The 15,824-nt window shown below is 49.7% G+C and overlaps 1 protein-coding gene across 42 annotated transcripts in view; it reads left to right on the forward strand.

The window, feature by feature from the left end:
* Positions 1–15,264, forward strand: part of CELF4 (CUGBP Elav-like family member 4) — a 280,175-nt gene extending 264,911 nt beyond the window's left edge. For 9 of the 42 annotated variants that reach the window (XM_084778830.1, XM_084778851.1, XM_084778862.1 and 6 more), the window contains exons 11-15: positions 1,777–1,920; positions 5,519–5,597; positions 5,872–6,043; positions 11,098–11,182; positions 13,231–15,264. In XM_084778830.1, coding sequence (XP_084634956.1) covers positions 1,777–1,920; positions 5,519–5,597; positions 5,872–6,043; positions 11,098–11,151 — 449 coding nt within the window. In that variant the 3' untranslated portion in view covers positions 11,152–11,182; positions 13,231–15,264. Of the gene's footprint in view, positions 1–1,776; positions 1,921–5,518; positions 5,598–5,871; positions 6,044–11,097; positions 11,183–13,230 lie in introns of those variants that run through there. The other 33 variants (XM_084778853.1, XM_084778848.1, XM_084778849.1 and 30 more) reach the window with 6 other exon arrangements.
* The last annotated feature ends 560 nt before the right edge of the window (positions 15,265–15,824 follow it).

Below are 15,824 nucleotides of genomic sequence, written 5' to 3' on the forward strand. Positions count from 1 at the left end.
TGCTGGACCACAGGGAGACATGGCTGGGCGAAGACAAATGGCCCTGCCATAGAGAGTGGCCTTATTGTGGGACAGAAAAACCTCGCAGGTGTTGGGGGAGAGAATCTGGAGGGCATCTGGAGGAGTATGAATTAGATTGGTCCTCATTGGTGGTTTCTTCCCCCAAGGTGGTCTCCCCATGCTAGGGACCAGTAAGAGTTACATTCAGCAGGCATGCACTAGCAAGAACACAGCATTGTCGGAGCAGACAGGGTGAGGGAAGGGCCACCAAAGTTTCGGTGGTGGAAAGGAAGCACACCTATGCCAGATTCTGAATGCACCATCTACTGGCAGAGGCCCTAGGGGGAGGGCCTACCAGGGACAAGAGAGGTCAGTGGCTTAGCAGGTGGCTTCAGCGGGCAAGAGCATCCTTAGGCTCTGAGCCTGGTAGTGGTGGGGTAGTCAGGAGGAGGAAGATAGCGGGAGGGCAGAAGAGAGCCCAGTGCCAGTTATTTGTCCCCAGGATGGATTATCTGGCAGCCTCACTGGTCCTAGGTGAGCAGGGCAGTAGCTTCTGGCTGCCTAAGCCAGCCGTGTTGCTGTCCACGTAGCTGGTGCTAGGCCGTGTTGTGGTCTTATGGCCTTCACTGGAGCTCGTGTTTACACGTCATCACTGCAGGGACCTTAAGTCTCCTCAAAGTCTATGGGGTGTGTGGTGGTGGATGCTTTTTAAGATGACAGGGCACTAACTAGGAATAATTTCCATTTCAATGGTAAAAATGGATCCTTTTGACCCCTGTAAAAAGAAACACAGCTTTATCTGGGAATTCCAGAAAGACAAAACCCCAGAGAAACTTGGAAGGTTATGGTTTATGATAGAGAGGCAGAAGAAAGTAGAGCTCACGCTCTGAAGGCTGCAGCCTGGGTTCCTATCCTGGCTACCCCTCTACCTCCCCGACCCCACCCTCGCCCCCTCCTTTGTTTGTCTTTTGGCAATTGATTTAACCTCTTCGGAACTCAGCTTCCTCAGCTGCAAAGTGGTGACAGTAGACTTAAGTCTGAAGGGGCTGCAAGGGTGGGCTGGGTCTCACACAAAGCTTGGGACAGCACAAGGATGGTCTCCAGGGTGAAGTGTTCTGGCTGCTATTCAAATGAGAAAAGGAAGCTCCCAGGTGCTCTGACGACTATGGGGCCTCCCTGAAGCTGTTCCTGGGCCACGTGCTGGATGCCTGGATCAGGAAGAGAAAACCTCGCTCCTGTCTTCAACACTGGGAGGGAGTATAAGGTGTCGAGGTGGCAGCTGGGCCTTTGGAAGACTGCAGGCCAGGCCTGAACTGAGCCTGAAAGGGAGAGAAAGAGGTGTCACCAACACTCCCCAGACCAGGCACTGAGCAGGAGGGAGTACCCCTAAACTCTGTGCTCCTTCCTCAGTGCCTCATTTCCAGGGACACAGCTGATCAGGCCTTAGCATATTCACCTCATTCTCTCATTGACTCTTCCTGCCCCTCCAGCCCCAGAGCTGCTAGGGCACCCACTATTGCTCTGTTTGCTGAAAGACCACTGAGGCACAGAACGGTTCAGTGTCTTGCCCAAGGCCAAATAGAGATTGGAGCTCATACCTGGGGCTCAGTAAACTTCCCCAGGTTGCTTCTTGAAAGCGGCCCTGCCTGCCGCCTAGCCCTGCTCCCAGCCACCCCCCCTTCCTGCTGTGCTGCCTAACTCGCTCACCTTTCCTCTGTCTCTCTCTTCCCCCACCCTGCCATCCCTCTTCCCTCCCCACCCCTCCCCTCACCGCAGGGCCCGAGGGCTGTAACCTGCTCATCTACCATCTGCCCCAGGAGTTTGGGGACGCTGAGCTGATGCAGATGTTCCTCCCTTTCGGTAATGTCATCTCCTCGAAAGTGTTTGTGGATCGGGCGACTAACCAAAGTAAATGCTTTGGTGGGTAAAGATAACAAACCATTCAGCTTCACCTAGGATGGGGGCTGCTCCCACCGACTCCTCCTGCTCCTTCACACTGCCCCAGGTGCTCCTGGCTCAGCCTCCATCTCAATCCTTTTCTTCTGTTCTGCTCTTCCTTTGGCTTCTTGGCTTTCCCTACCTACACTCAGCTCCCATCTCCCAGTCCAAGAAATCCCTTTCTAGCTAGCCCCCAAACCCAGTTCTGGCCACCAAGAAAAGGAAGGGGTCACTGTGGGTGGAGGTGGGGGCGGGGATAGCATGCAGATTCAGGGCATGGCTCATCTTCCCAATAGTGTCTCATGCTCAGAGAGTCTGGTTTGAGGCCTAGGGTAAGAGCCAGTGATCCAGAGGACAGTGAGGAGGCCCTACTTACCTGCCCTTCAACCATCTCTCCACCTCGCTGTCCTGCCACCTTTCCTATGCCTGCCCCATTCCTTGCTCCTGTCATACCATGCAGTGACCCCACCCTTCACACCCACTTCAGGCCACCAGAGTGGGCTTTGTTGAGGAGCCAGGAGGAGATTGCCCTCAGGAAGTCGAAGCTCTGAGTGCAACGGAAACCGTGGCTACTTAGTGGCGACCGGAAGGCAGAGAAGGCCAGAATGGGCATGTGGCTGGAGGGAGAAGAGAGAGAGGACAGGAAATGAGATTTTGGAAGGCAAGAGGGCTCACAGTACCAGCGAAGGAGGTTTACACTAGACTTTTGCCATTCTGCAGGAGTCTTTGATTGGGCGTTATTATGTTTTACTTTATAAAGTTGGTATCCTTATCCAGAAAGGTCCAGATCTCATGAGACCCTCTCTCACGCTTGCATCTCTTCTTTCCACTCCATCTTGGTCCATCTCCTTCCTTTTCATTTACCTGTATCAGAGCATCCTTGTAGAGCAAAATCTACTCATGAATCCCCAAGGGTCTAAGAACCCATAGCATGCCTTACATGGGGACAGAGCTGAGTCTGCCAAAACTTCCTATACCTCAGATCTGGGTGTATGAGGAGAGAGTGGGAGCCCGTGATGGCCAGTGAACTTAGGGGTGCTGGAGGGAAGGAAGCACAGAGCGGAGAAGCATCAGAAAGCATTAAGTATAAGGAGTTTCCAGAATGGAGTCATGAAAATCTTGGGAGATTCAGGACATGATTGCCCAGGAGAGGCAAGATCTTGGCATCACATTGTGCCCTCCCCTCTGGCAGCTATCATGGGAAACTCATGTTTCTTCAATCACACAGAGTTGCCCCGGCGTCTTATTTCTCTTTGACTATGGAAGAACAAAGAGAAAGAGACATAGCTGTGCCTCTCCCAACCTGACTGGCATGCTTCCTTTAAGAATTAAGATGATGTCTATAAAGCCCACTTGGAAATCAGCCCTATTTGTACTTTACTTGAGAAGTGTCATTTTACACCACAAACGTAAAGGACACCATAGCAGCCTCTAGCCATGTCACATCTGCCTTATTGGCTGTCTCTATGTGCACCATCCAGTTTCCAAAGTCACTTCCCCAGTGTCTATCCCCAAAAAGATTGCTTAGTCTCCAAGCCTATTCATGTGCCCCAGGACAAAGGCTTCTTTTCTTTCTTAGAAATCACCTTCTGTACACCTCTACTCAGTTTCAGTCTCTTCTTAGGCTTTCTGTCATGCTGGTCTAGCCACTTGGGTCCCCGGCTCACTCCTACAGCAGAGCCTTCTGCTCTTCTCCCAGAGATCTGTAGTGTCAGAGCTCCCGTGATCACTCACGGGCAAGTCACTGAACACTGTGAACCTCAGTGCCCTTGGATATGAAGTAGGGATGCTGCCGTTATCCCTAGGGCATCCTGTTAGGGTCCATGAGACAGTCAATGACAGAGGCTTGGCCAGAGCAGGCCTCCTGTAAGTACTACCGTCCTTTTTCTTATGAAAGGCATGTGGCTGTAGTCATGTCCTGTGCTCCCCTCAGAGGCTGTGTAACTGTCAGCAGAGCCTTCCAGGGCTTCATGGGGGAATGCGTAACACAAATGCCCCTACCTTGGAGTGTTTGGGAGGCAGGAACTTCTTGAGGATGGGGTAGGAGACTCTATAGCAAAGGAGAGCCCTATTCACAGGGGTGCCCAGTCAGTCTGCAGACAAACGTGCCTTTGCCCTGACTTCCAGGCACTTGATGAAGGTAGATGGGGAGAGTCTGTTCCCCTGAGCTCAGAAACAACCCCCAGATCCTTGGGTCCCAGAAAGCACTCCCCTTTCTGGGAAGCTGGGCTGCTGTTTTTCTGCAAACTTCTACCAAGTGGCTGTCCTTCCTTTTGGCTCCACCTCACACAGCTCTTAGGGTGTCCCTCTTTTCTCAGCCTTGTCCTTCTTTCTGTCAGAAACAGCCACTAAATCTGGGTGTCCAAGTAGAGTTAGTGACAAAGGTGCCCATGTGGGGGTGGAGAATGGTGCAGTCAGGCAGGGGGCAGGGGCTTGGCTTTGCTCATCTGTCTTCCTTAGTCTGGGGACAGCAGTGAAAACAGACTTACACACACACACACACACACACACACACACACACATACACACACACACTGCTCTGGTCTGCTAAACACCTGACTTTAGTCATCAGACACAGGCCAGTGGAAGGAGATGACCAGAGGGCATTAGAGACTGGAGGCTCATAGCCATTTGATTGGGTGTATACACTGATGCTGGTTTTGTTGCTCTGAACCTGACTCTAATCACTTATGCATGTCCTTGTGTCCACACGTGCACAAGTGAGACACATAACGCCATCTTCCTCCATCTCTCACAATACACAGCTGCATGAGCAGGTTGAGCAAAGAAGGAAGGGGACAAGAGGAAGAGGGAAGAGCCAGATGTAAACAGTGTCAGGGAGAGTGGAAAGGAGCGAGCAGAGAAGTGAGAGTGGAAAGGTCAGGAGATGAGGGCGCGGCTGTTAGCATGAAGTCAGAGGCAGGTCCCAGGTACACAGCAAATATCCAGGAAGCACTTGCTCATGGCGTCTGGCCATACACTGATCTTCCCTGTCTCACAGCCATCTGAGACCATCATGTTCTGTGGATAGCCTGAACATGTCAGCAAAGCTGAGTTTCAAATGTTTTATAGGCCCTACGTCCATTTTGACAGAAGATAAGACCCCGAAATGGAATGAATCAAAGCTCTCAAGATTTATTTCCTGGAGAGTTTGTGGCAAGAGGCCATGCTTTGACTTGATGCTCCTCGATCTGGTCCCTTAGCGGCCTGCCTATAAGCCCGCTGGACCACAGAAACCCCATTCTCACAGGCAGTTAGGGAACTGCATACATGGTGTCTATATGAGGAAGTGCGTTTAGAGGTGACTTCCCAACTGAAGCCACAATGTGGTCAGTCTTCGGGCGTTGGTTAGCAGTGAAGCGCAGAGCAGAACGGTAGTGGAAGGCGCTCCACACCCCTAGCAAGGCTGGTGCAGGACACGTTACGTGGTGTGTGCTTAGCTAGAAAGCTTCCCACAAGTGGCGAGGGCTGCGCACAGCCCCAGGGTTGAGGCGGGTTTGGGGGCGGGGGATGACCGGGCGGTGGAGTGGCTTCCCCGACATTCCTCCCTCCCGGCCCTCGCACTCCTCTCTCTCCCCAGGCCGGCACCCCGTGCCCTCCCGCTGCCAGGCCCCCTCCTGTCAGGGAGGACAGTGTGCAATAAGCTCCTCCGCCCGCAGGTGTGTCCGCCCTCTCCCGCGGGAGGAGAGGGCCGAGGTGGCGGGCCGGCCGGGGTGGGGGGCGGGCGGGCGCCGGCGCCACCTGGAGCCGAGGAGCAGCCGAGCCCGGGCCGGGGCGCCAGGCCGGGAGGGGCCTGCGGGCGGAGGGGCGGGGCTGAGGCCGGGCCGGGCCGGGGGCGGAGCCTCGAGCCCCGCCCCTCCCCTCCCCTCCCGCCCGCAGCGGCCCCGGGCGGCCCCGTGGAAACCCAGGCCCTGGTCCCTCGTGTCTCGCCAGGCTTCGTGAGCTTCGACAACCCGGCCAGCGCGCAGACCGCCATCCAGGCCATGAACGGCTTCCAGATAGGCATGAAGAGGCTCAAGGTGCAGCTGAAGCGGCCCAAAGACGCCAATCGCCCGTACTGAGCGCCGGCGGGAGCGTCCCCCGGGGGAGACCAGGACTCGCACAGGTAACCATGGGCGGCAGGGCGTAGGGACGGGAGGTTTGGATGGACCCGTCGCCTTCTCAGGCCTTCCTGGGCCCGGCCCTCACCTGTGCCTTGGACCCGATGCGACCTGATCAATCTACTCCTGGCTCAAGGCCTATATCACAGGCATAGAAGTGAGGCCATCCTGGCATAACTGGGCTTGGCTGTCTCCTCGGCCTCCAGGCCAAGAGGGGTAGAAGGGAGGAACCTCTGAGAAGGTAAGCAGAGCCTTGGGCCTGCACCTTCAGGCTCCCGTTGTGGTCCTGTTAGCCGAGGGCCCTAGGTGGGGAGATGGCAGTTCAGGCCCTGCAGAAAGGAAGACCCTGAGGTTGAGCCTTCTCTCAGTCTCCCTGGCTTTTGCATGCTCAGGTCTGCTGGAAGTGTGCTGGCAGCTTCTTCCTTGACTCCTCTCCACTGTAAGCTGCCGGTAACTTAGCCAGGACAGGAGGGGCAGGGATTTTCAAAAGAACTTTAGCAGGAAGGAACACAGCTGGAGGATACGCCACTGAGAAAGGGAGGATACAATGTTGGAAGTCCGGGAACCTTACCTGGTCTGCCCAGGCTTGGATGTCTTTGGCCCTGCCTGGCGGCTGCCTGCAGTTAGCCACTCCTTTTTGGGTTAAGTGTTCTCCTGGGCAGAGCAGATTACTAGGAATGGAATTGAGGAAATGTTCCAGGTTATTAAGTCTACTTACTGCTACCAGGTCCCCTGATGCTACTCACTTCAGTAATCCTCAGCTTAGTCACAGACCAGAGATGAAGGCGGCCCTTGGCCTCTGCTTGCTTAGGCTGCTCCATCCACCCTTTCTTTCTTTTTTTTTTATTTAGATAGGTTACCTAGTAATGGTTGGTATGGGAATGGTAGCTGAACTGAAGTAAGGCAGTCAGGATTGTCAGGTGCAGATGTGAGACGGTGATGGAGGGACCATCCGGAGCTGAGTGTGGCCTCTCTCTGGGGCAAGGTCAGGGGCAGCATGTCTAAACAACCAGGGGCCTGAGGGTGTGGCAAGGAGAGCTGAGAAGCAGGAGCGACCCAGGGGAGAGGAGGGCCATTGCTTGGAGCCTGCAGGCCACTCCTCTGAAGTGGGAAAGGGTGTGGGAGAGTTGTTCAGAGGAGCTGGGGTAGGCTGCTGCTATGCTGCTGCTATGCTGTAAGGGCTGCAGCAGACATCTGTTGTATCAGCCTTAATCAGGGGCAGATCAGGCAGTGTGAATGTTTAGACACAGTTTGAAGGTAGAGCCAAGAATGCTTTTTCTGACACATTAGAAGGTGTGGATCCAAGAGGGGACCCTGGGGTGACTACTCAGCCCCAGTGACAGGAGAACAGAGAGGCTGTAAGAAAGATTGAGCATGTGAGAGTTAAAGCATGTTGGCACAAGTTCAGGATCAGGAGTATTGAGGGGGGATCTCCAGATTCCAGGTCCCTCCCATCATTCTACACTTATCAACAGGGGTACAGATGCCAGTGGAAGACCCTTCTGCATCAGCTGCAGCAGGGGTCTTTTCCCTCTAGGTGAATGTTAGCTAACATTCTAAGACTCTGGAAGAGCCAGGCTGACCCTGGCCTCCTCACTCCCCAGCCCCGCCTGTTTCTGCCTTATGTGTAGATTCTGGCATGTTGGCTCACAGAATCCGAGCACCCTTTTGTGCTGGGTCTTAGACAGGGGGCTAGGGACACAGAGATGAATGTGTTACACCACAGAGTATGCACACACAGGCACCAAGGTGCAGCTAGCAGATGGGTGCGCTCCCAGAGAGCAAGGACTCAGTCAGGAAGCTCCAAGGTAGATGCTGGGCTTCTATTTCCTCACTGATGAAGCCATGATTTTGGAAGTGAACAGAGGATTCAGAGGAGCATGCAGGAAGTCTCCCTAGCACCTCCTTTTCTACCCTTACAGCCCAAGCAAGGATAAAACCTCTAAGTGAGAAATTCCTAGAGGAAGGGTGGAAGAAGGCAGTGTGCTGTGTGGGGTGTGAGGTAGGAAGTGGACCACAGGGTAGATCCAGCTGGCGCTCAGACTTGAGCGGCCACGGAGATGACCACCACAGACTTTCACATACCAGGCATTGCTCTGGCAGGTAACATGTAGCCACCTAACCAAGACCCCCTCTCAGGTGGGAAGTGTCAGACGTCCTACCTCACAGATGAGCACAGAGGGATTATGTGAGCGATGTATTCAAAGCCCAGAGCCTGGTTCCTTTCAAGTAGAGAGAATGGGAAACTATTGTCCTCATCACAGCTCTGCTGACCCCACAGCATCCTGAACTTCTTTGGAACCAGCCATCTGATTACCTCCTCCCTAGGATAGGCAGTCCTAAACTGTGATGGGACATAACTCATGTGATCAATGTGCCTTTTAGTTTTCCTTCAGACAGTATTTAATGACACTGCCTTTGCAAGCCAAGAGTATAGAAGCTGTAGTAGGGAAGGTTCTAAGAGAAGATGGAGCTATTGGAGGCAGCTGATGGCCTGCCGATAGGAGGAAACAGTACATACACACACACACACACACACACACACACACACACACACACACCCTTCAAAGGATGGGCTGTGTCATCGTAGGTCAGTGGAGGGTGTTGATAAGTGATGAAATGTAAGCTGGAGCTATACACAGAAGGGAGCCTGAATAGAGGCTTGAGGGACCAGGTGCAGGCTGGGAGCAGCCCCGTGGTGAGATGGTGAATTTGGACTAGCTGGTCACCCTGTAGTAGTAGTAAGGCCAAGGCAGAGCCCCTGTGACACATGTCTGGGGAAGAGAGATTCAGGCAAGGGAGCTGGGTAACATGGTTTGGTTTGGTTCTATGGACCGAGGCCCCAGTAGGGTAGGGTTGAGGCTGGGGACAGCAAGGCTCTCCTCTTGCTGGTTTCCATCTGGGCCTGGTGTGTGCCCAACCTGTGCAAGGCTGGACTGTAGCTTGGGGTCTGGATCATCTATGGCTAGAGTAAAGCTATTGTAGATGATGTATCTGAATTGGTCCTGCCTGGATCAGGCTGATAAACCAGAATGTTCCAGACTTGATCTCAGCTTGTCTATGCTGGTCAGGATGCTCTTACCAGCTCCGGTGCTCTGTGCTCTGTGAGGTACCCCTCCTCGGGGGGGGGGGGGTGGATACATGGGAGTGTGTACTGTGCGTCTGTGGTCTAGTATAGAAGAGATGAAGGGCTATATGAGAGAGTTCTTTGATGGAGATTTGAGAAGAGGGGCTGTATACATTCAGGTCTGAGTTCACATGCCAAAGACAGCATCTGGCACCATGGCACAGCTGGACTGAAGCAGGAGGGAGACACAGGACAAGCAGAGTGTGGGCAGGAAGTTCCGGCTCTAGAACCAGAGTGTCTTCTCACAGCAGTTGCCGGTGCTAATACCCGGGACAATACACTCCTTAGTTTTTGGGCCTCTTCTCATGCCAAATGGACCCTCTAACCAAGCAGCCTACTTGGGGCGGGGCATCGTAAGAACTTCTTTAAGGGGCTGGAAATGCAGAGGAGAGGAGCAATCAGGACGCGTTGGGTGTCTGAAAATAAGACCTGAATCTAGTGTGAGTTGACAGGCACGGTGGCCCGAGAAGAGCTTCTAGGAAGGTTGAGCCAGAGGCCATGTGAGGGCCTAGTTGCTTGGACAGCTTAAGCAACACCGTGAGATTCTAGGCTTCCCTTCCACTTTGAAGGAAACCAAGGCCGAGACAAGAAGTGGACTGCACAGGGGCTGGTGGGTTGGAAAGCCTGGAGACAAACTGAGGAGGTGCAGGTCTTGGTACGGGCTTGGGTGCTGCAGAGAAATGGGGAGCAGGAGCAAGCTCACAGGTAACCTCCGGAGGGAAGTTAGAGCAGGAGAGACACAAAAGGGTCCCAGAAGTGAGCGAGATGATGATGGCGGAAAGCAGGTATTCTTAGCCCTGAGGGCTCCTGCGAGGGCGAAGGCACAGCTGGGAAAGCTGCTGGTGGAGGGGGAGGGAGAGAACCGGAGGGAATGCTGTCTACAGAGCCAAGCAAAGAGCAGGAGGGGGCAAGGCCAGCACACTGCCTTCCGCAGTCGCAGTCCCACGGGCAGCTCTCTACAGGGCCCTCTCTCGGGTCAGAGCTGCAGGCCTCTCTGAGGACCTCACAGCACAGAAGCAACCTCGGCTCGGCTAGCTGTTGAGGGAGTCAGCGTTATGAGGTGATCACAAAGGAAACTGGCAGTGCTCAGGCTGTCACAGGACGTCAGGGATTTTGATAGAATTTGCTCTAAACCTCTAAACCAAAGACATTGGTTTGCCAGAGCAAAGAAGTGTGACTGTAGAGTTGCTCCTGCCACCCAGGAACACAGGTGGGAGGGTGCTGCCCGGGTGGACTTACCTTGTGGTGGCAAAGTGCCTCAGGAGATGCGCCTTTCCCACCTGCACAGCCCACCAGGGCACACTGGCTCCCCTGCAGGCCCTCAGGTGAGGAGAGCTCTATATGTGGGGGAGAAAGAACTGGAGGTGTTAATGGAGCTTGCTCCCCAAGACCTGCTTGCTGGCTATGGTGGTGTGAGGGGCTGTTAGATTTTTTTTTTCTGCCCCCTCCTCACCAAACTACCTGTACCCTTTCCTCTTCCCAACGCATGATGGGTGCCCTTAGGGGCCCCGTGTGAGGTTCTGCTCCTGTTCATGGTGTGCCATGTGTCTGCATAAACAGTCGTGTGTATGTATGTGTGTGTTGATGTGCTCATGTTGTCTGTCTGCTGCCTTCCTCCAGCCTTTGAGTTCCTTTTGGTTCCCTTATAATTTGACTGCTGTTTTCTCATCCAAGCTTTTAGACTGATGCTGTGGTCCAGTGCTGTATAAATATTTTCCTTTTTAATTTTAGCTTCTTCCTTCCCCTTCTTTGCCCTGAGTCCCCTCCTTGCCCTCCTCCCGCTCTAGCCCCACTTGCCCTCCCTCTTCCCATCCCCACCCTCTCCCCACTCTCTTGTTCCCCCCTCTCTTTCTCTCTCTCTACATATATAAATATATATATATAAATCTTTTCTTCTTTTGTCATTCAACCAAATTCCAACAACCCAACCAGGGCCAGTCAAATCCACCACAGTCTCGCGCTGAGCTAGGAATAAAGTTCACGTAATCACATGAGAGTGGAGAAAAGTCCCCCATCCGTAAGTTCAAATCAACTCGAAGTTCACAGTGTGACATGATGGCGTCATGTAACAAGGCTAAGAATCGGTTGCATGACACTTGCCGTCAAGTTTCGTGGAGGTGCTGTGATTGGAGCGTTTTTTTCTTGGATGTCGTACCCGTGGATGATTGGCCAGTCATGATCACACGTGCATTTTCTTAACCCTTGTGCTGCCAAGGTCTCTTTTGCTCTGCTCATTTTCGTTTCGTTCTTGGTGCTTGCAGTGGTTTTACTTTCTGTTGTTTGGTTTTTCTTGTTCAGCGTTTTTATTTATTTATTTATTATTTTTTAAATGCTTCTCTAGATGTCACATAGAGAAAGAAAGAAAAAAAAGAAACCAAAACAAAAGAACAAAAAAAAAAATTAGCAAAACTAAAATACAAATTCCTCAATTATCAAACGTGGGATCATTTAACTGTATAAACCATTCTTTTTTTTTCTTAAAAAATAAGGAAAACATCTTAAAAATATTTCTGCGTGGTTGATTTACTTGCACTTGAAAATATTGTGATTTTATTTTTTTCTAGAAAATTGGGGGCCTTTTTCAATTGACACTTTCCTAGGTTTGGTCTTTTTTCCAGTTAGTCTATTTTAAATCTCACCTTAAAAGGGAATATGAAAACCAAAACCAAAATATCTATAGTAACAAAACAATAAAGAAAAAAAATCTAAGCCAAAAAGCTAGAGTCCAAAGCCAGAGGTCTCTGAGTGAGAGCCTGGTTTAAAAAAAAAAAAAAAAGTAAGGTTTGTATTGTAGCTACTTCTGCTAAATTGAATGTGGGGAGGGAAGGGTGGCGGTGGTCATGGCGGGGTATTTTTGGTTGGTCTGGAAGAAAACAGTAGCAACAAAAGCAAAATGCATCTTTTTATTTACAACTGAAAAAGGGTCCTTGACAAGTGTTTTTTAATTTTATTATTATTTTCTTTGGTGTTGTAATTGTTTAGACTGCTGTGTACGGTTTGCTGTTTGTTGAATCAACAGTGTGAAAACCTGCCAGCATGGATTGATATACGCATGACGTTGTCCCCTTGAGTGGGGGCTTTGCAGTTATAATTTTCTTGATGTAACCAGTCACCCCCATGTATAAGTGGAAGCTGCTTGCTAGAATGGAGATGAGCCTCATTTGTTAATTCACAGTGACTAAGCATTCACCTTCTGATTCTAGTCAGATCATGATTGTTTTTCCTTAAAAACAAACAAAAACCACCATTGGAAACAAAATCCAAGAACTGTTTCACTTAATATTTTAAGTTTGATACTTAAATCTATTTTGACCTTTTTTAGGTTCCCCCATCCAATCCCTGGAAGTTCTGAATTTCCTCTAAATTCCCTGGCATGTATGAGAAAAGTATTATGTATGTGCATATGTGTGTGCATAGATGCATACACATACACATATATCCATATATACACATATGTGCAGGTGAATATGTTCTACACATATATCCAGATATACATATATATACACACACAGCCTCGCAAATAGTTGCTTATCCTGGGGAAGAAGTGGTTGGCTAGAAACTGGGCAAGGATTTGGCAAAATTTGAGAGGCAGCTAGCTCTGTCTTCCTAGTTTTTCCCGAGCTGGGGAAGAGTAGACTGGCCTGCCACATTTCTGCTATCTTGTTTGCTAGGCTTCTGTATACATATGGTATCTGGGCTTGGTCCCTTGGGACAAGCTTAATTACAAATTTCTATTCCACAGTCCCAAATTCTTCCCTTAGATCTAGCAGTCCCTTAATCCAGAACCCTTCTTAAGGAAGCCAAATCAACAATTCTCTTCCAACAAGTAAACCCCAGCTGTAAGCGTCACCACTCGTTCACCCAGTGGTTTTTCAGTCTGAATAGAAGAACAAATTTCTTTTGGCTGTATCATGATCATGACTAATTCTCATCCTGGTCTCTTTTCCTTCCCACCTACCATCCCCCAGAACTCCCATCTTCCCCAGAGGCAGGATCCTATTGGTGTTTGGATGCATTCTGTGTTTTCACACTTCGCTTAATCCACACTGATTTTCTTCATTTTAGGGCAGGATGCTGAACGGGCTACATTAAAAACAAACCTCTTTCTCTCTCTGTTTATAAATGAGAACTGTTGGACGACACCTTTGACATATCAGCCAATACCAGTCAAGCTGAAGACTCCAGACACTCTGTGTGACTGTAACATTTCTTCAAGGAAAAGCATAGCGTCAATGGAGTGCAGAGGGCACGTGTTTGGGGAAAAATACAAATGACATAAAGATGACGACGACGAAGAAAAATGAGATAAAACAAACAAACAAGAAACCCGCAACTTTAAAATGAAATAACGTGAGCCCAGATGGGGAAGCTGAAGGGCTGGGCACTAGGAGGAGACACTGCTGCTGCCAACTGATCCTGGGGCTTTTCCAGCCCGTGGGCGCCTGAGGCAGGCAGGGGCAAGCATATGATGGGGCTCAGTCCCCAGCAGGCGGCTGGGAGGCCGCCACTGAGCATCTCTATTTGTCATTCCTTTAGCTATTTAGGGACCAAAGGACCAAACTTTTTATTGCAGATGTGTAGCTCTGTCAATTAGAGGTGGAATGGAGACCAACCTCCTTCCTGCCTCCTGGCTGTTCTTGAAACAGCTTAGAGCGATTCTATGAAAAAAAAAATGTAATAAAAAAAATAAAAAATAAATAAAAAAAAATAAAAAACAAAACAAAACAAAACAAAAAAACAGGAAAAAATAATGCTTCAACGCTTTTAAAACAGCAAGATACTAGTTCTTTGATACTTTGAGAGGCGCTTTGATTACCCCGATTGAAGTCTCTGAAACTTTCCTATGGTTTTCTGTATTATATGTCTGGATGGAGCTGTTAAGATAAAAAGATTGGTGGATATTTGGGGAAAGCAACAAGGATATTCAGTCATTAACCATGAAGAGTGAGAACACAGGGGAACAAGGGGACTTCGAAGGCAAGGTAACTGTTGTGAAAAGTCTGTAAATGCTTCTAACTCTTTCCCCTCTTAAAAATCATACTAGTTGTACAGAATTTTAAAAGGAAAAGTTTAAAATACCTATATCATAGAAGAAAAAAATTAGAGGAAAGCAAAAAAATTTAAAAAAGGAAAAAAAAAACCTTATAGAAGTTAGCGTTATGCTAAAATCCCAGATGTTGTAGGACTGTACTTCTGTAGAGTTTAGACTGAGCATCGATCCCGTCTCCCCGCGAGTGCTGTCGGACTCGGTCCCCAAGGGCCAGGCCGGACTGTCCAGACCTGCGGACTCCAGCCGGAAGCGCCACTCCGCAAGGAAGCGCCTTTCCGGAAGCGTCCTGCCGCCTCTCGCTTCGCCCGGGAGTCGCGCGCATGCGCGCTCTCTCCGCCCTCCTCACCTCTGCTTCACTCGCCTTCTGTGCTTGTTCCGGAGACTTTCCAGGCCAGGGAGAACTGGGAACTTTTCATCTTCAAACAACTAGACAACACACACACACACAAAAACCTTAACAAGAGAGAGAAAACAAACAATCTTTGAAGAATTTCTGAAACTGTTTACAAGGAATTTTGAAAAACAGGGATGTTTAAATGATGCCGGCTCTGTTTTTCTGTAAATAAATTTGCATATTTTGTAGGACTTTTAATTGTAATGATAGAGAAAAAAACAAGGAAAACTATTTAATGAAAGCACGATATTTATCTTTGGTAAATGACTTTAGAGCAGTTAAAGACATTGCTTAAAAAACTCAGAATCAGAAAAAAACACTGAATTATTTAAGAACACATATATTTTAAAGTATAACATATTTATTATAATTTATTTGCACCCTTGGGAAGACTTGCTTTGCATTCTGCCTCAAGACCTTCTCATTGGTGTCCATCTGGAGGCCAGAGGGGTCTCGGAACTACCACTTTTTTTTTTCCTTAGAACAACAAAATTCTGGTTGCTCTCAGGCCTCCTCCCTTTTCTTTCTATTTTGTTGTTGTTTTACTTCATTTAGTTTTCTTTCTTTTTTTTTTTCTCTTGACTCCTCCTTTTAGGATGTCCAGATGTTGTTAAAAAAAAAAAAAGCAGCTGCAGTTCAGTACAACTGCTCTTTTCACACTGACTCCCTAAAACTCCTTGTAACCTTCTGTAACTATTGGATGACGCTTTCTCCAGCTTAGCCCTAAATAAAGCACAGTTTAAAAAAAACAAAAACAAAAATGAAAAACTCAGAGTCCTTATTGCTCTGTTGCTCTCAAGTTCTCTTCAGTTGTGCTTCAAGGCATCAAAGGTCTGTCCAGGGCCCCTTTCTTCTTCCTGGGATCTGCTATACATGTCCTCCCTGTGACCCCGACAGTGGTGTGTGTGTGTGTGTGTGTGTGTGTGTGTGTGTGTGTGTGTGTGTGTGTGTGTGTTGGGGATAAAAGGCAGGCTTATTCACCCAGTCTCCATTGCAAATCCAGTTTGTTTGGGGGTTCCTGGGGAGAATCGGTCACCGTGCCTAGGCATAAATATTGCAGTCCCTCCTTCCTTTCTGACAAGAGGAAAGCAAGTCTGTCTGACCTGAAGATATACCTAGAATTGGGCAAGGTGATGTCATTCATGCCTTCGGAGAGGAGACAGTGGAGGGAGAGAACACAATCCCAATTTGGCATAGAGCCTTTTGCTCTTGACC

This window comes from Acomys minous, assembly GCF_964271855.1.
Source record: "Acomys minous genome assembly, chromosome: 4".
NCBI classification, from domain to species: domain Eukaryota; kingdom Metazoa; phylum Chordata; class Mammalia; order Rodentia; family Muridae; genus Acomys; species Acomys minous.